The sequence below is a fragment of the Mesoplodon densirostris genome, chromosome 4, assembly GCF_025265405.1.
Source record: "Mesoplodon densirostris isolate mMesDen1 chromosome 4, mMesDen1 primary haplotype, whole genome shotgun sequence".
NCBI lineage: Eukaryota > Metazoa > Chordata > Mammalia > Artiodactyla > Ziphiidae > Mesoplodon > Mesoplodon densirostris.
The window spans coordinates 79,703,747-79,723,348 of record NC_082664.1 but is presented as its reverse complement, the minus strand read 5'-3'; the positions used below and the strand labels follow the sequence as shown (position 1 = coordinate 79,723,348).

At 41.3% G+C, this 19,602-nt stretch overlaps 1 protein-coding gene across 7 annotated transcripts in view; it reads right to left on the bottom strand.

Annotated features, from left to right (window-relative positions):
- FMN1 (formin 1) overlaps window positions 1-19,602 on the bottom strand; it is a 411,489-nt gene that overhangs the window by 170,338 nt on the left and 221,549 nt on the right. For all 7 annotated transcript variants that reach the window (XM_060096555.1, XM_060096556.1, XM_060096557.1 and 4 more), the window contains one exon: window positions 11,708-11,795. In XM_060096555.1, coding sequence (XP_059952538.1) covers window positions 11,708-11,795 — 88 coding nt within the window. The remainder of the gene's footprint in view (window positions 1-11,707; window positions 11,796-19,602) is intronic.

Here is a 19,602-nt window from a genome sequence, read left to right as displayed (position 1 = left end):
TAGTTTAAGTTCATACATAGGGCCAGAATCCATACCTGAGCATGCTATTCCCCAAATATGGGACAGTGTATTAGAGAATTGATTCTTTTTTAAAATTTATTTAATTAATTAATTTATTTATTTTTGGCTGCGTTGGGTCTTCATTGCTGTGCGCAGGCTTTCTCTAGCTGTGGCGAGCAGGGGCTACTCTTCATTGCAGTGGCTTCTCTTGTTGCAGAGCACGGGCTCTAGGTTTCAGTAGTTGCGGGGCATTGGCTTAGTTGCTCTGCAGCATGTGGGATCTTCCTGGACCAGGGATCGAACTCGTGTCCCCTGCATTGGCAGGTGGATTCTTAACCACCGCACCACCAAGGAAGTTCCTAGAGAATTGATCTTGAAGGCGCTCACCATCAAACTTAGAAGCATCCCATGAACACATTTAGTTAATTGAAGATTGCGTTATAGAAAGAAATCAGTCCTTTATTAAAATATTTTTGGAGTTACCTAGGATCAGGTAGTCCCCTCCACTTCGCACTTGTAAACACACACTCTCTGTTTCTCTTTCTCTCACACACACTCACAAACACCCTCTTTACTGTAAAAGTTGAATAAGCAAATACCAGCCTACACCATTCTCCAGTGCGCCTCAAAGCCCTGATACAGTAATTCCAAGCACTTCTAGCTGTTGCTTCCATCTGTATGGGTCTCATTACACCGACACTCCTGCAGGTGGTGTCAGAAAGGTGAAATGCCAAATCCACAAAGGGGAGACCCCCAACGATTCATTGCTTCTGCAGTATCAATCATGGCTGGTGGTTTTTACTTTTATCTCCCTCTCTCCTTAGTTATCCCCACTCCCACTGTCAGTTTAGTTAGAATATTTCACCTACACTTCACAATATGTCAAAAGGAAGTAGACACACGCTGTGAAAAGCTGGTAATTTTATTGGGTTCCTTTACCTTTAAAAATCTGTTACTTGGTCAAGTCTGGTTTCTGAGCTCCTTTTTTGCAGGGAAATTGAGGCAAACGTTTTTATGTGGTCCTCTGGTGCCTGCTCTGTACTCCGAGAATTATATACACAAGGATCATTAGAGTAGGGTTTCGCCCATTAAGATATAATAACCGTCAGCAGGGACAAAAAGCAGATCAGTATCACAAATTCAAACTAACAGGCGCACATAAAAACTATGTGCCTGCTTTAAGGCACAGGCACGGGGTCAGGGTCTTACACAATAGGTAAATTCCCTCTCTGGTTTGGAGACAGCTTTTCACAAGACCAGGGTAAAGAGAAAGAACTGGCAAGAATTCTTGCAGCCCTCCAGGCATTTTTAACCCTGAACGCTTTTCTATCCCCAAGTGCACCTCGTCCAAATAAACACAGGACAGCGTTTGCTGTTTTGAAGGACTTCTAATTAGCACAAAACAAGTACTTACTTAAGGTCACTGTTCTTATTGACAGAGGAGCATCTCTGGGCAAGAAACACGTGGCAGACTGAAGTAGGAGAGGCACACTCCTCAGTCTGTTAGATTAGCCAAAGTAAACCTGGTCATCCAAGGTGCAGAAGATGTCACTGAAAGATGGCTGCTTTACCAGGCTTTGGCTGATGTTGGTTTTAAAAATAGCCTCTACTAGCCCACTGTATGCTTCTTTCTGTGTCCTTCAGTAGTTGACATGACACCTATTCACAAGTGGGTGTATAAAAATCCTTTGCAAATGGGCTAGATTTATTCTCAGCCCAAGAAAGCAAAGACGCTTATTGGATTATCAATAGAAATTATTATTATTATTATTTTTTTTTTTGTGGTATGCGGGCCTCTCACTGTTGTGGCCTCCCCCGTTGCGGAGCACAGGCTCCGGATGCGCAGGCTCCGGATGCGCAGGCCCAGCGGCCATGGCTCACGGGCCCAGCCGCTCCGCGGCATATGGGATCCTCCCAGACCGGGGCACGAACCCGTATCCCCTGCATCGGCAGGCGGACTCTCAACCACTGCGCCACCAGGGAGGCCCAATAGAAATTATTTTGTTAGGGCTTCCCTGGTGGTGCAGGGGTTAAGAATCCGCCTGCCAATGCAGGGGACATGGGTTCAAGCTCTGGTCCGGGAAGATCCCACATGCCGCGGAGCAACTAAGCCTGTGCGCCACAACTACTGAGCCTGTGCGCCACAACTACTGAGCCTGTGCTCTACAGCCCGCGAGCCACAACTACTGAGCCTGTGCTCTACAGCCCGCGAGCCATGACTACTGAGCCCGTGTGCCACAACTACTGAAGCCCACGTGCCTACACAGCTCGTGCTCTGCAACAAAAGAAGCCACTGCAATGAGAAGCCCGCGCACTGCAACGAAGAGTAGCCCCTGCTCGCCGCAACCAGAGAAAGCCCACGCACAACAACGAGGACCCAATGCAACCTAAACTAAAAAAATAAATAAGTTTATGAAAAAAAAAGAAAAAAATTATTTTGTTAACATGGTTAGCTCCCGAGTAGCCAACATAAAACTCACCTGTTTCGACCAAATGACTGATATTTTTAGGGTATGATAAATAATTTGTAAGGAAAAGAGAATGGAATAGGAAAAGTAATATGGAAGGCCTTGGGTTTTTTATTTTATTTCTTTTTTTTTTTTGGCCACACCATGCGGCATACAGGATCTTAGTTCCCCGACCAGGGATAGGATCAACCCGTGCGCCCCTGTATTGGGAAGCACGGAGTCTTAACCGCTGGACCACCATGGAAGTCCCAGGCCTTGGGTTTTTTAAACTCTCAGGTAATCTACCCCTCAAAACTGCCACAAACCAACTCCTCTGACCTCTCTCAAGAGAAAGGCAAGGATGTGGGGTCATGGAAGGAAGGAGGTTGTGGTACAATCTGAAAGCTGAGGGAAGGCAGAGCAGGAATATCTCCCCACAGCCTCACCTCCCAACAACGAGGCCACCACTGAGAATGAAGACCAAGCTTGTGATGAAACTGGGCAAGAGGTGAAAAGAAGGGGGCTGGGCAGAGAGGAGTGTGGAGGGTGGAAGAACCACACAGAGGCCAGGACAAGAGCTGCACAGAACCTGCCCCACTGAATGCTCTGTACCCAAATCTCTTCATGATGGTCATAGCTCTCCTACAGCCCTTCCTCAATACACCTCACTCTTTCCCTACTGACCACCATGTTCCTCCTCCGAATGGCACCAGGCACACCTGTGCAGACACAGGTACGGGCCAAGCCTCATTCCATGCACATATCCAGATGAAATGCTGAGGGCAGCAATTATTAAGCAGCTTAAAGGCATCTTCTGTGCACTCTACCAGAGGGTGGGAAAGTAGGCAGACCATTCTGGAGATGAATACTTAATCACTTAGTAGCTAGCCTTTATCGGGAGCTTCCTGTGAGCCAGGCATTGCTCTAAGTGTTTTACATTTAATCATATGAGGTGGCTGCTACTGCTGTCCCAAGTTTTATAGGTAATGAAACTAAGGCACGAAGCCACAGAGCATGATTTCCTAAGCTCAGTTCCATAACCAATGACGGGACTATGATTGTACTTCTTTTAGCCTTTATAAGTGTTAGACTAGAAATACTCACTCCACCTAAAATTCTCACCACCTTAAAAAAAAAAAAATCAGTGAACCAACTACCCACAACAGTCCATATAGAAACCTTTGCCTCTGAATGGCGTCACATGCTTTTTACATCAATCAGCAGTCTCCCAGTGGGAACCACAGACAGCCCATGCCACAAAAATGTCGTTTGTGTATTGTACAATCCATAACCTCACCATTATTTAATTATTGCTGATACTTAGTTCGATTCTAGTATGCTACCTTAATATATACTTCAATCTTTGTTAACTATTCACAGTTATTGACAATAACCAATAACGTGGTTCCCATGGCAAAAAAGAATTTCTAGAAAACGGAAAAAGAAACCCGGAACTTGAAAAGGCATTATCTTAGAAGAAAATCTATGGTAATATAAAGTCCAATTTTCTTGAAAAGATATTAATAATTGCAATTTTATACTGCATGCCAGAACCAACTAAAAAGGGAAGCGAAGGCACAGAGAATGAAGAAACACAAACAAAAGTTGCCTCCAGACACATAAAGAATAGCAACTATAGAGGGAATACATTTTACGATCTTATCTACATTGCCAAATGCTTGTTAGTGTGTCGTGTTAGTTGGTACAGACCTTTACTCGAGCTTTGATGGAAACAGGAGGCAAGTGTAAATGACACAGTAAACAGGAGCTGGCTGGCAGGTGAAAGAAATGACAATCCCAAAAGGGACACATCTAATCTGTTCCCAAAGCTCCAAATCACTCAATCTTATAAAGCAAAAATCCCAATTCTTGCCTAAGTCCAGGCATGTACTCTGCCGCAAGGTGCCATTTTATAGGTGCAATTAAAATTGTCCATGGTTCAAACCTCAAAGAAGGGCACAGGCGAAGAATTCACAGAACTTCCCCTCCGTCATCCCCTCTATTCTCTGTAGGGCAGTGGAATGAGAAACAGTTTGGGTTAAGCTGCTTCTGTTCTTCCATTAGTTCTGGTTCTTTTAAGCCAAAATTACATTCCAGGCAGATTGGATGGTCTCAGCCAGTTGCCTGAAGGTAAAGTACAAAGAAATGCCACCCTCTGCTTTCTGGATTCAGCTCTGAGAGTGAAGGAATGCACAGGGGTTCAGAGAGAGGTGGGTGGGAACCCTGCTGCTCAGGTGTTTTAGACTTGGTGGGAGAAAGAGAAAGCTGGGAAAGGAAATACAGTGGCGTTAGAACTACTGTTTATATTCATCCAAAAACTGATCTCTGCCAGTGCTTAATAAGTTGCTTGACCCTGGCGCCTTCCTTTGGTATGACAGTAGGTCGTGACCACCTGTCACCTTTGGTGGGTAAACTCCTTCACACGTACCTTCCTCAACTTGTTCTTTTACTTTCAACATACCGGGATTTGGTGGTGATGGTGAGAGGGCAATTAACTAACGTTTTCTGATTCTAAAATCTGGCTTTAACTAAACTTGACAAAATAAACAAGGTGGCTTCAAAAGATTCCTGCAGAGAAACCCCAGACTGAAGATAATCCATCAACGGTAAGAAAAATGGCAGAGCAGAGGCTCTGATTGCTAGTACAAGTTCTTCATCCGTCGTGGAATGAATTAGAAGCAAGAACAGTTGAACCGGATTTGCCAAGATGTTGACCTCCATAAATTATAATAGAATTTATCCATAGACTGTTTGAAATGTGGGTTTAAGTCCACAATTTTTAATAATAAGCCTCACCCTATTTATATACTGAGCCTTGAGATATTAGCTGTTGAGAACTTAAAGCCATCAAAATCAGTAAGATAGAAATATTAATCTCATTTTAATTTATATCGTTGCATACATTTTATAATGTGAATATTAGTTCTGTCACACATTTACATGATGTACAAGTTCTTTAAAACATATCTTGAGAAGCATGCTCTAAAACTTTTTACTGGCAGGGGTGCACGATAAAAATTTTGGTCTCTGAGTATAGGTCTTCCAGGCTAGAATTAGAATATTCCTCAGGAAAGTCCTAGACAATTCATGGTGAACTTCAGATGCCTGGTGAAATTCATTATGTTTTAGACAATTGGCATAAACCTTGACAGAGATTTCCAGAAATTATTAGGCAAAAGGGAGCAAAGTCCAGTGGGCATTCTCAGATCTGGGTTTTAGACTCTGGGCATACAACTAACTGAAATCCTCTTACATTTTGATTTGAGATTTCCAAACAGAAAGATAGTCTTTGATGCAGCTGAACCTCCAAACTGAGATTCTGGACTAGTAGGAACTAAAGTGAAAAATGTTTTATTTTCATGTTAGATTAAATATTATAAATATGAATTCTGAGTGTACGGGAAATTCCAAATAGATGCCAGGAGGTTTCTGGCACTTAGTCTGTTGCAATGCATACGGAGGTTTATATCAAGAATAGTCAACAGCAATTTTCCATCTCCCCTGGGAAAAGAATAAGAGGAAATCACTAACGTGGAATGAAAACACTAATTTGCAATCATGTAGGCAGTCACTGTGTCCAAGGATGCCAAATGCTTTAAAATATAAGTCATCCAGTTTAGCAGATGGAAAACCAGCAAGAAGTAAATCACTTATTCGGAATCTCTCCTGGACCAAATACAAGTGCAGTGGTATTATGATCAGTGTCCTGAAACTATTCTTCCTCCACAACCAAGGTCTTGCCTTTAGTCACGCAGTGCTTTTAAACTTCAGTCAGTACAGGGATTTGGCTTTCTCCCACAAGATGTTCCACAACATTTGGGTAGAGAGAAACAGATGAAGGTGGCTACCTTTGGGGGGATGTTCTATCTCTAACTCAGCCCTATCCACTTAGCGTCAGGCTAGAATTTTCGGATGCTCACTGAAAACTTTTGCTGAGGGCTTCCCTGGTGGCACAGTGGTTGAGAGTCTGCCTGCCGATGCAGGGGACACGGGTTCGTGCCCTGGTCCAGGAAGATCCCACATGCCGCGGAGTGGCTAGGCCCGTGAGCCATGGCCGCTGAGCCTGTGCGTCCTGAGCCTGTGCTCCGCAACGGGAGAGGCCACAACAGTGACAGGCCCGCATACCGCAAAAAAAAAAAAATAAAAGAAAACTTTTGCTGAAATGTCGCCAGTCATCTCAGACTCAGATCATCCAAAACAGAATGGACCTTTTTGCTTCTACCCATGCTTTCTCCCCTGTATTTCCATTTTATGTTTTTGGCACCATTATTCACATTCTTGTTGAAACCAGCAATCCAAGGTACATGTAAGACTTCTCCATCACTGTGTGAATCTGATGGGACTAACCGTAGCAATCCTCTCTCCAAATATCCCTTGTATATGGTCTCCTCTACACTTCCACAGACACAACCTTAGTTCTGGCCTTCGTCATTTATTATGTCAACAATCACCGCCCCTTTCTAACAGATCTAGCCACCTTCAGGACTATTTTTGTTTATTCATTCAACAGACCCTTGATGATCCTCACCTAGGTGCCCGGCACAACAAGGTGCGAGGGACACATCAGTGAGCAATCTCCATCTTGGAGCTTACATTCTGGTGGTGGATGTAAGTGAGAGTAGATGAACAAATAAAATATTAGCTGCTGTGCAGAAAATAAGAGAATTAACTTAGGGTGACTTAAATTAGGGAAGAGGATCTGGGAGGGCCTCTTTGAGGTGTGTGGCTGAACCCCAGCAAAGAAAAGGAGCAAGCTATAAAGAGTGGGGTGGAAAAGCATGCTGTGCCTTCAAAGACACAGAGGAAGGAAAGCACTTGGCCTGTTTAAGGAACCAGAGGACCACTGTGGCTAGAGTGCAGGGAGAGAGGAAGGGAGCACGGCCAAGTGCAGGAGGAGGTACGGCTGTGGCCAGAGCATGAAAGGGCTTGGGGGCCAGTCTTCCATGGCCTCAGAGATATCTCTGCACTCAAAATCAGATCACAGCACTGTCCCTTTTAAATCTGAAATTCTGTCTCCCTGTTACTGATGGGATAATGTTCAAATTTCGTCTGATGATATTCAGGGCCCTTCCTGGTCTGGATGTTACTTGCCTTTCCAGCACTTTGCCCTGAAACAAGCCACATTCACATGTAACGTATATACTCTAGCTGTGCCTCTTTTCACATGTCTTCTTTCCTCAGTTGGAAAAGCTCCTTCTCTATGTGACGACCGCCATTTCATCCTCTAAGACTCATCTTAAGTTTTACAGGAGGAGCCAATATATTGCTCTCTGTTATTTCACAGGAAACTCTATACTGTGATCTTGTGATACTTTGTACATCTCTCCCACCATCCTGTGAACTCTTGAGAATATGAGAGTCTGGATCTTATGTGTTGTGGCAGTCATAGTGTCTGAAACAGAACTGGCATTCAGTACATGTTTACTGAGGGAGGGTGGGAGGGAAGGAAGAGGGAGGGAGGGAGGGAGGGAAAGAAGAATGAAGAAGTTTTGCCCAAATGCACTGGAATGGAATTCATGACATTCTGATTTCATCTAGTCTAAGGTTTAGTCTATTCTTTAAAATCAAATTAAAATCAAAAATCACTTACTGAATGACATTTACATATGATACATTAGCCCACTTATTGGTAAATGATGCTTAATTATCAGAGAAATTCTGAGCAAAGAAATGCTACATGTCATAAAGGAACAAGCACTGGCTCTGCTACTTGTTAACAGTTAAGACCTTGAGGTACTGCACCCCCAAATTCCACTTTGAATATACATTATAGGCAGTGTCTAATGGACAACAGAGAAGTGCCCACCTTACAAATGAAGAAAATAAGGTTGCTTTTTAGGAGCTGAACAAGTAAAAACTGGATTATCCATCTGTGGGAGGTAACTGTGGGCTGAAACACCCCAAACTATTTTCAAGGTGACCAGCAAAAGGGAAAAAGGCATAAGCAAATATCTAATGCCAAGTAGAGACAAGTGACATGGACATAACAATGAACAGATACGATAAACATTTTTGTCATGACAATGGAAAATTCTCTGATCTTCTCTGAGTGAATATACTAGCTTTCCAGTTTATACATCAGCTCCATGTAAGTTTGCAGTAAAGTGCAAGTTAGTGCACCTACCTCTGCACACTGACAAAGATGAATATATGACCAGAAGGCTGAAGACCAGTCTCCCAACTGTGGTCACCTCACCATGGTTGACATGCTGTATGACCTTGCCTGGCTGCCAGCTGGCCTGCCCCAATCAGATCTCACGACAGCTACCCCTCTTACGTTAAAACAAACGTTTAGGTCAAGGTCAGCACAGGGAGTCCTTTCATCAGGATGACAACACAAGGCCAAGTGCATTCCATTCACGACCAGACATGGATTCAGAATGAAATGTACCTGACACAGCCTGGGCTCCTAAGTGACCTTCAGATGCCAGTGTCAGTCAAATGATTCTAAAGAGAAATTAAGCTCGAGTTATATTGCTATATTCATCTGGAATGCATTACTAAATGAAGACATGAAATGGAGATAATTTTTTTTAACTTAGGAGCCAACTCTGTGGTGGATAACAGAGATGCCCTGAAGCAAGAGAAAGAATTAAAGTGGTGTCCATGAGTCCTAAAAGTCTGTGATGCTACAATCAACATTTCCAGTGCTAAAATGTAAGGTCACGTCTACTTCATATAAACATGTTCTTGTCCAGAGTAGAATATTGGAAAAGGGCTCAGTGAACTAATTTCTTATTCAAGTCACTATGAACATTCAACCCAACAAGGTTGGAGTGCCATGGGAAGAAGGTTTACAGTCCTGAGATGGTAATTGGAATAGCACATGGCCGGAATGAGTCTGATCCATATGGCAATCTGATGTGTACTACAACAGGACATGACTAAAAAGAAATGAATAAAGTCCAAGGTGCTGTTGACATTGTAAAGCTCATATCCATAGTGCTACCTGTCATGGTGATGAAACCAAGCATACTTGATTTTTACCAGGCTTATAAACAATACCGTGGTTTAGGACAAGACTCTGCCACTATACCTGGAAAATTCCTTTCTATTTCAATGATTGCATCAAAAAAGTGACTCTCCTTGACAAAAGATTATAAACTTCCCTACCGATATTTTTTTGGTTTTATTTTTTCATTTGTGTCAGCATCACAGTTTTCTGTGTGAATTTCAGAAATTCCATTCTAGAAGATCTAATACCTAAAGCCACTGAAGAATCCTTTTCTAATTTTGATGGTGGACCTTGCCAGCCACCCTCTGCCCCAAACTCAAAATCAATAGTGCAACATTGTCTGAGGTTTAATATTCACACTTATGTATTCAGTTCTACTATTAAGCTTAAATATTAAAAACAGACAAGCTTATTTGAATACTCCGTGACTGTCATATGATTCAGGATATGTTTAGTTTTATGTGGAATTTTAAATGTTTGTAATAAAGCAAAATTTTAAGCCCTTAACAAAGCTTTTTTCAGAGGAAAAATAATGTATGAAAGTTTCTTAAGTGCCTTTCAGTTCGGGACCTACGGGTCTTCTGCTGTGTCTCAGAATAAAATAACTTTGAGGCAACACCAACTAAAACCTGAAAGGAAGTGTGGTTTCAGAGTGTCTCCTGTTACACCCAAGCTAAATTCTACTGAAACCATCTATGAGAGATTGTATTACCACTCAGAAAATATTATCAGTGACATGTCAAAATGAAGATTTACATTTAACTGATGACCGAGAAAGGGGGAGCGTTGTCTTCATGCAAGACACGGATTTCAAAAACATCAGAAGGTTTTTGGGTTTACTTTTCTAGGGCCTAAGAAAAATATATACAAGTAAAATTCCCTCTCTAAATGTCTTACTTCAAACTGAGCCAAAGGAAACCAAGTTGAAATCGCATCATTTGAAAAAGAATAGGGGATTAAGAAACAGTGACATAACTGAGTGGATGAAGGAGAGTGTTTCTCCATAGAAGCATTCTATGAAGAAGAAGAAGTTTCTATTCCATTCTATTAATGAAGAAGAAATGAGGGAATTAGGAGATCATTATTCAGCAAACTTCTAATGAAATAATGAATCTAGGCAAAGATCATTAGTGCCCACCAACATCATAGAGAGACACCAGATATTATGTACCTCTTGACAGAGTATACAATAGCATCTGTGAAGTACTCTTCCTCCACTCAGATTAACGCTCTAGATCAAACTAATAGTCTGCAGGAACCACAGGGGACAGAAGAACATAATAAAAAACAGGCAACGCAAACAGCAAAATCTAAAATGTGGGAAATTCTACAGGATATTCCTCTTTTTTGAAGAAACTGGCTTCTTCAAAAAAATAATTACAAAAAAAACAAAAATAGAGGATAGAAACCTCTAGATCAAAAGAAACCCCTAAGAGGGGACTTCCCTGGTGGCACAGTGGTTAAGAATCTGCCTGCCAATGCAGGGGACACGGGTTCAATCACTGGTCTGGGAAAATCCCACATGCTGCAGAGCAACTAAGCCCGTGTGCCACAACTACTGAGCCTGCGCTCTAGAGCCTGCACGCTGCAACTACTGAGACCACGCACCACAACTACTGAAGCCCGCGAGCTCTACGACCTGTGTGCTGCAACTACTGAGCCCATGTGCTGCAAATACTGAAGCCCGTGTGCTGCAACTACTGAAGCCCGCGTGCCTAGAGCCCATGCTCTGAAACAAGAAAAGCCACCACAATGAGAAGCTCACGCACCGCAACGAATAGGAGCTCCCACTCACCGCATCTAGAGAAAAGTCGGCACACAGCAACGAGAACCCAATGCAGCCAAAAAAAAAAAAAAAAAAAAGAAAGAAACCCGAGAGATGGACACATCTAAGGCAATGCATGAAATCTGTTTGGATCCTCATTCAAACTAACTGTAAATGAATGGACGAATTTACAGACAATCAGTGCTATTAGAACTACATACTTGATGACATTGAGAAATTATCGCAAATGTTTTTAAATGCATGATGATGGCACTGGAGTTATGCTTAAACTATCCATATCTTTTCGTGGTGTGTTACCATTTTAAAGGATGAATTATAAACTGTCTGAGATTTGCTTCATAGTAATCTAATGGAAGGAAGGTGCTTTAGATGAAACAAGAGTGGATTAATGGTTTTGTAGCTAGGTACAGGGTACATGGGATTCACCGCGGCATTCTAATTTTGTATATGTTTGACATTTTTCACAATAAAAGCTGGAAAATTTTAAAGTTGGGGGAAAAAAAGGTTAATAAGACTTACCCTGCTGGATATCCTTCATTTCTAAATGCAAACTAGATATCAAGATTCCCACAGTTTGAGATCGTTTTCCATCCAATAACTTGATGATCTGGAATTTAAAAAAATTAACACAAGCTCAAACAACCAGGCAATCTTTCAGAAGCACACCGAAAACCTTCATAGTTTTAGATAGTCTGGTAAACTAAACTGATGCTACAGTCACTCTATTTTAATACTTTAACTTGAATATAACTTATCCACAAGTATAGATATTTTAGAAAATAAAGGAAAAACACCACCCCAAATTCCACCAATCTAATATGAGCACTCAAATCTTTATTTTACTCTGATCTTTTTTATCCAAACACATCTTAACTAAGTTGTAATTGCAACACATGTACAAGTTTTTATCCAGCTTTTCCACTTATCATTGGCCTGTTTCCACGTTGGACTTCGTAAGTCACTTCACAGCCTCCAGCCTCCTTGGCTGTAGTGCAGCATCATCTGCTGAGTGGTTTAGGGGAAATATCATTGAGATCTCTGACTCCACTGTTTACCAGTGATATGGCCTCGGAAAAGTGACTTAACCTCTAGGAATTCAACTTTTTCATGAAGTAGGGCTGACTGTACTTAGTTTGTACATTTATTCTAGAAATTAAATGGCATAATATAGGTAAAGCACCTAAAACAGTTCCTGACACAGACTTATTATTTAAATAAAATTGCCCTAGTCAGGATGGTGAGGTTGCTTTGTATTTGTGCTATGATTAATATAAATAATACTTTGTACATACAGATTTAATTTGAAATTATTTAGAAGTGGTCTTTTATAATAATGTATGTATACAGAAACTTTTATAATCCTTTTAGAAACTCCAAATACCTCATTGCCAATAATTTCAACCCCTATGAATATTCCATGGAGAGCTCATCACAGTTTTGTCTCTCTCTAAACCAAATCAGCCCCAAAGAATGTATTGCACAGTGGCCACTAAGGGAAAAAATTTATCTTTTTTTTCTCTCTTGTGGCAGGGCTACAAAAATCAATAGGAAATACGCACAAAACATCCCCAAATCTTATGTTTTTAATGAACTTTTCTGGGTAAAATACAAACTAAAGAGCTATGCTTCCTCTCCCACCTATGTACACACAAACTTACCAAAAATGTAGTGAAGACAAGATTAAACAGTAACACCTACATTTATATTGATACTAACTAGCTGAGTTGCTTGCTGGTTGAACAATAAGGGATAACAGGAGCTTGCTCCAACCAAGACTGTCTATTTGTCCAACTGTCTAATTACCTATTGATTGATGCTGAATCAATTATCGCCAGCCCTTTATCTTTCTCTGCTCAGCATGGCTACTCTTATCTTACTGTTAGGCCGAAAGTACAGTAAACACTAAGCTTTCATCAGGATAAAAGGAAAATCTGATTTTCAGCCTAATGTGTTTAATCATTTCAACATTAACCTTGAAGAAAGATTCTTGGAGGATACAGAATTGCAGTTTTTAAAAGAAATAAAGAAGGTACTTGGTATTTTTATTTATTTTTTATACAAAAGCAAAGGAACAAGATATTATGTATATCAAATATCTTCTTAAAAAATGCAATTTCTAGCTTCTTCTTAGAGAACACAAATTTAAAGTGAAACAATTTTTAAAGTCCAATACAAAATTAAGAAAAACCTACCGAAGCTTCGTGTAAACATTCAGACATGCATTCATTCATTAACAAATATCTGCTGTGCATCTGTTACATGCCTGGCACTGCTCTGGACTCATGCCCTTGACGTCATAAATTTTGTAGAATTTAATGATTTTAAATTGCTGAGAAGAACTAAAAAGGCAAATAAAACCATGACTTGAACTAACTGCAAAGCAAATTCAAAATAAGAAAAGCTTTGGGAATTGACTAGATTTATCCTTAAAAGACCAAGATAGTGACTGAGATGCAAGCTTGGTCATGGCATACACATCAACGTCAAGGAGACAGGCACAGGAATCAAATTTATGACAAGAGGAAAACTGGGCTGCAAAAATGTCTTCAAACCAATATTCACCATGCTATCCAGTTAGGGTTCTGAAAACCCTGGGTAACACATTCTACCTACAGGAAAAACAAGGTTCAAATTCAAGGTTTTCTAATAGCTAATTAAAAGAAAGCAAGAGAGGGCTCCCCTGGTGGCGCCGTGGTTGAGAGTCTGCCTGCCGATGCAGGGGACACGGGTTTGTGCCCCGGTCTGGGAGGATCCCACATGCCGCGGAGCGGCTGGGCCCGTGAGCCATGGCCGCTGAGCCTGCGCATCCGGAGCCTGTGCTCCACAACGGGAGAGGCCACAGCAGTGAGAGGCCCGCATACCGCAAAAAAAAAAAAAAAAAAAAAAGAAAGAAAGCATGAGAGTAACCACAAGAGAACAGAGAGAGAGGGAGGGACTGAAATTGAAATTCAGGTTCTGTCTGTCATTGGATAAAAGCAAGCAGCCATCATCAAAAAGTCTACAAACAATAAATGCTGGAGAGGGTGTGAAGAAAAGGGAACCCTCTTACACTGTTGGTAGGAATGTAAATTGGTACAGCCACTATAGAGAACAGTATGGAGGTTCCTTAAAAAAAACTAAAGATAGAACTACCATATGGCCCAGCAACCCCACTCCTGGGCATACATCTGGAGAAAACCATACTTCGAAAAGATACATACACCCCAATGTTCATTGCAGCACTATCCACAGTAGCCAAGACATGGAAGCAACCTAAGTGTCCACTGACAGAGGAACGGATGAAGATGATGTGGTACATATACACAATGGAATATTACTCAGCCATAAAAAAGAATGAAATTCTACCATTTGCAGCAACATGGATGGACCTAGAGATTACCATACTAAGTGAAGTAAGTCAGACAGAGAAAGACAACATATATCGCTTACATGTAGAATCTAAAATGATACAAATGAACTTATTTATAAAACAGACATGGACTCACAGACTTCGGAAACAAACTTATGGTCACCAAAGGGGAAAGGTTGGGGGGAGGGATAAATTAGGAGCTTGGGGTTAACATATACACACTACTACAATATAAAATAGATAACCAACAGGGACCTACTGTATAGAACAGGGAACTCTACTCACTATTCCGTAATAACCTATATGGGAAAAGAATCTGAAAAAGAATGGATATATGTGTATGTATAACTGAATCACTTTGCTGTACACCTGACACTAACACAATATTGTAAATCAACTATACTCCAATATAAAATAAAGATTAAAAAAAAACTAAAAATAAAAACAAGCAAATCCATCCCCACTTCATTGTTCAACCAGGCTGCCCTGTGGAAAGGATGTTACCATCCTTACAATTCTGTTTAATAACCTGGCACGGCAAGTGTTTGGAAAGAAAGTGTCTGTTATCTTCGGCTGGACTGAAACCTTAAGAGTTTTCTGAAATGCAGTGCTACTTCCTAAAAAGGGGGTAGGCAGTGCTCAAGTCAGAGCATTTGTATTCTCTTCCCTATTTGTGTCAAATTCTCTGTCTACCTCTAACTAGACTTGTAAAAAGAGTCTCTCTTCAATTGTGGAATAACACCAGGTTTCTCAAAACCAGCTAAAATGGTAGGAACACAATGGACACGGAATGGATATATGCCCTAAGCCCTCGTCGTTTCTTTTGTTTTCATGACTGAAAGGTTTAGTTTTTTTCTTTTACCACAGTAGAAAAAAAAGAGAGAGAGAGAGAGAGAGAGAGAGAGAGAGAGAGGAAAACATGAAATCTACCATATTAACAACATTTTAAACGTACAGTACATCACTGTTAACTATATGCACACTGTTGTACAGCAGATGTCTAGAAGTTTTTCATCCTACATGTTGGAAACTCTATACCCCTTGAACAGCTATACTCCATTTCCTTCTCCCCCCAGCCCCTGGACAGCTTTCTGCTTCTACAAGTTTGACTGCTTTAGATACCTCAAGTAAACAGAATCATGCAGTATTTGTCCTTTTGTGACTGGCTGATTTCACTTAGAATAACATCTTCGAGGTTCACACATGTTGTAGCATGTGATAGAACCTCCTTCCTAAGGCTGAATAATATTCCATTGTGTTTGTGTGTATATATATATGTGCGCATATACATATATACATATGTGTATGTATGTATTCCGTTGTGTGTGTGTATATATATGTGCGTACTGTATGTGTGTGTGCATATATATAAATATATCCATCAATGAACATTTAGCTTAATTCTACTTCTTAGCTACTGTGAATAATGCTGCAGTGAACAGGGGAGTGCAAATATCTCTCTGAAATCTTATTTTCAATTCTTTTGTATAAATACCTAGAAGGGGGATTGCTGGAGAATGTGGTAGTTCTATTTTTCTAATTTCTCAGCATCTTTACCAACTCTTGTTATGTTTTTATTTTTGATAACAGCCATCCTGCTAGGTGCTTTTTTTTTTTTTTTTTTTGCGGTATGCGGGCCTCTCACTGTTGTGGCCTCTCCTGTTGCGGAGCACAGGCTCCAGGACGCGCAGGCTCAGCGGCCATGGCTCACGGGCCCAGCCGCTCCGCGGCATGTGGGATCTTCCTGGACCGGGGCACGAACCCATGTCCCCTGCATCGGCAGGTGGACTCTCAACCACTGCGCCACCAGGGAAGCCCAAGGTGTGGTTTTGATTTGCATTTCCCTGATGTTAGTGATGTTGAACATCCTTTCACATACCTGTTGGCCGTGCGTAGGTCTTCTTTGGAGAAATGTCTATACATGTCCTTGCCCATTTTTAAATTAGGTTTATAAAAACTGAGTTGTAGGAGTTCTTTACATATTTTGAGATACTAACCCTTTACCAGACATACGGTTTGCAAATATTTTCTCCCATTCCATATATATCCTTTTCATTCTGTTGATTGTTTCTTTTCCTGTGTAGATGCTTCTTAATTTGATATAGTTCCACTCGTCTATTTTTGCTTTTGTTGCCTGTGGTTTGGTGTCATTTCCAGGAAATAACTAGCAAGACCAATGTTATGAAGCTTTTCTCATGTTTTCTCACAGGAATTTTACACTTTCAGATCTTACATTTAAGTCTTGAATCTATTTTTTTTTTTTTTTGCGGTATGCGGGCCTCTCACTGCTGTGGCCTCCCCCGTTGCGGAGCACAGGCTCCGGACGGACGCGCAGGCTCCGGACGCGCAGGCTCAGCGGCCATGGCTCACGGGCCCAGCCGCTCCGCGGCATATGGGATCCTCCCAGACCGGGGCACGAACCCGTATCCCCTGCATCGGCAGGCGGACTCTCAACCACTTGCGCCACCAGGGAGGCCCTTGAATCTATTTTGAATTGATTTTTGTTTATGCTGAAAGATAACAGTCCAATTTCATTCTTTTGCATTCGGATATCCAGTTTTCCCTGCACCATTTATGGAAGAGACTATCCTTTCCCCATTTTTTAGTCTTGGCACTCCTGTTGATGATCATTTGACCACATTCATGTGGGTTTATTTCTGAGCTCTCTCCTCTGTTCTGTTGGTCTATGTCTGTCTTTATACCAGTAACATCCTGTTTTGCACACTGTACAACAGGCATACCTCGGAGATACTGCAGGTTTGGCTCCAGATCACTGCAATGAAGTGAATATCGCAATAAAGTGAGTCACACAGATTTTTTGCTTCCCAGTGCATATAAAAATTATGTTTACACTATGCTATAGTCTATTAAATGTGCAAGAGTATTATGTCTAAAAAAGCAATGTATATACCTTAATTAAAAGTAGTTTATTACTAAAAAATGCTATCACTTGAGCCCTTCAGCAGGTGGTAATATTTTTGTTGGTGGAGGGTCTTGCCTCAGTGTTGATGGCTTCTGACTGGTCATGGTGGTAGCTGCTGAAGATTGGGGTGGCTACAGCAATTTCTTAAAATAAGACAGGAATAAAGTCTGCCACATCCATTGACTCTTCCTTTCACAGACAACTTCTCTGCAGCCGGCAGGGCTGTTTGATAGCACTTTACCCAGAGTAGAGCTTCTTTCAAAATTGGAGTCAATCCTCTCACACCATGCTGCTACTCTGGCAACTAAGTTTGTGTCATATTGTAAATCCTTTGTTGTCATTTCAACAGTCTTCACAGCATCTTCACGAGGAGTAGACTCCATCTCAAGAAACCACTTTCTTTGCTCATCCAGAAGAAGCAACTCCTCATCTGTTCAAGTTTTATCATGAGATTGCAGCAGTTCAGTCACCTCTTCAGGCTCCATTTCTAATACTAGTTCTCCTGCAATTTCTACCACATCTGCAGTGATCTCCTCAAAGTTATCCATGAGGGTTGAAATCAACTTCTTACAAACTCCTGCTCATGTTGATATTTTGACCTCTTAGCATGAGTCACCAATGTTCTTAATAGCATCTAGAATGGTGAATCCTTTCCAAAAGGTTTTCAATTGACTTTTCCCAGATCCATCAGAGGAATCACTATCTATGGCAGCTATAGCCTTACAAAATGTATTCCTTAAAGAATAAGACTTGAAAGTCAACATTACTCCTTGATCCATGGGCTGAAGAATGGATGCTCTGTTAGCAGGCATGAAAACAACATGAATCTCATTGTACATCTTCATCAGAGCTCTTGGTTGACCAGGTGCACTGTCCATGAGCAGTAATATTTTGAAAGGAATCTTTTTCCTGAGCAGTAGGTCCCAAACGTGGGCTTAAAATATTCAGTTAACCATGTTGTAAACAGATGTGCTGTGATCCAGGCTTTGTTGTTCCATTTATAGAGCACAGGAAGAGTAGAATTAGCACAATTCTTAAGGGCCCTAGGATTTTTGGAATGGTGAATAAGCACTGGCTTCAACTTCAAGTCACCAGATGCATAGCCCTTAACAAGAAAGTCATCCTGTCCTTTGAAGCTTTGAAGCCAGGCTTTGACTTCTCCTTCTCGAGCTATGAAAGTCCTAGATGGGATCTTCTTCCAGCAGAAGGCTGTTTCAGCTACACTAGAAATCTGTTTAGTGTAGCCACCTTTATGAATTATGTTAGCTAGATCTTCTGGATAACTTGCTACTTCACCTTGCACTTTTACCTTATAGAGATGGCTTCTTTCCTTAACCTTCATGAACCAACCACTGCTAGCTTCAAACTCTTCTTCTGCAGCTTTCCCACCTCTCTCAGCCTTCATAGAATTGATGAGAGTTAGGGCCTTGCTCTGGATTAGGCTTTGGCTTAAGGGAATGCTGCAGCTGATTTGATCTAGCTAGACCACTAAAACTTTCACCGTTTCACTTTCTTATCATCTGTGTGTTCACTGGAATAGCACTTTTAATTTCCTCCAAAAATTTTTCCTTTGCATTCGCAACTTGGCTAACTGGTGCAAAAGGCCTTAGCTTTGGGCATACCTCAGCTTTCGACATGCCTTCCTCAGTAAGCTTAATCATTTCTAGCTCCTGATTTAAAGTGAGAGATGTGTGAATCTTCCTTTCACTTGAACACTTAGAGGACATTGTGGGGTTCTTAATTGGCCTAATTTCAATATTGTTGAGTCTTAGGGAAGAGGGAGGTCTGAGGAGAGGGAGAGAGATGGGGGAATGGCTGGTTTGTGGAGCAGTCAGAATACACCCAACATTGATTCAGTTCCCCATCTTATGTGGGCGTGGTTCATGGTGTCCCAAAACAATGACAATAGTTACATCAAAGATCACTGACCGCAGATCACCATAACAAATATAATAATAATGAAAAAGTTTGAAATATTGTGAGAATTACCAAAATTGGACATGAAATGAGTAATGCTGTTGAATGGCACCAATAGAAATGAGCAATGCTGAGACATGAAGTGAGCAATACTGTTGGGAAAAATGGCACCAATAGACTTGCTCAACACAGGGTTGCCACAAACCTTCAATTTGTAAAAATTGC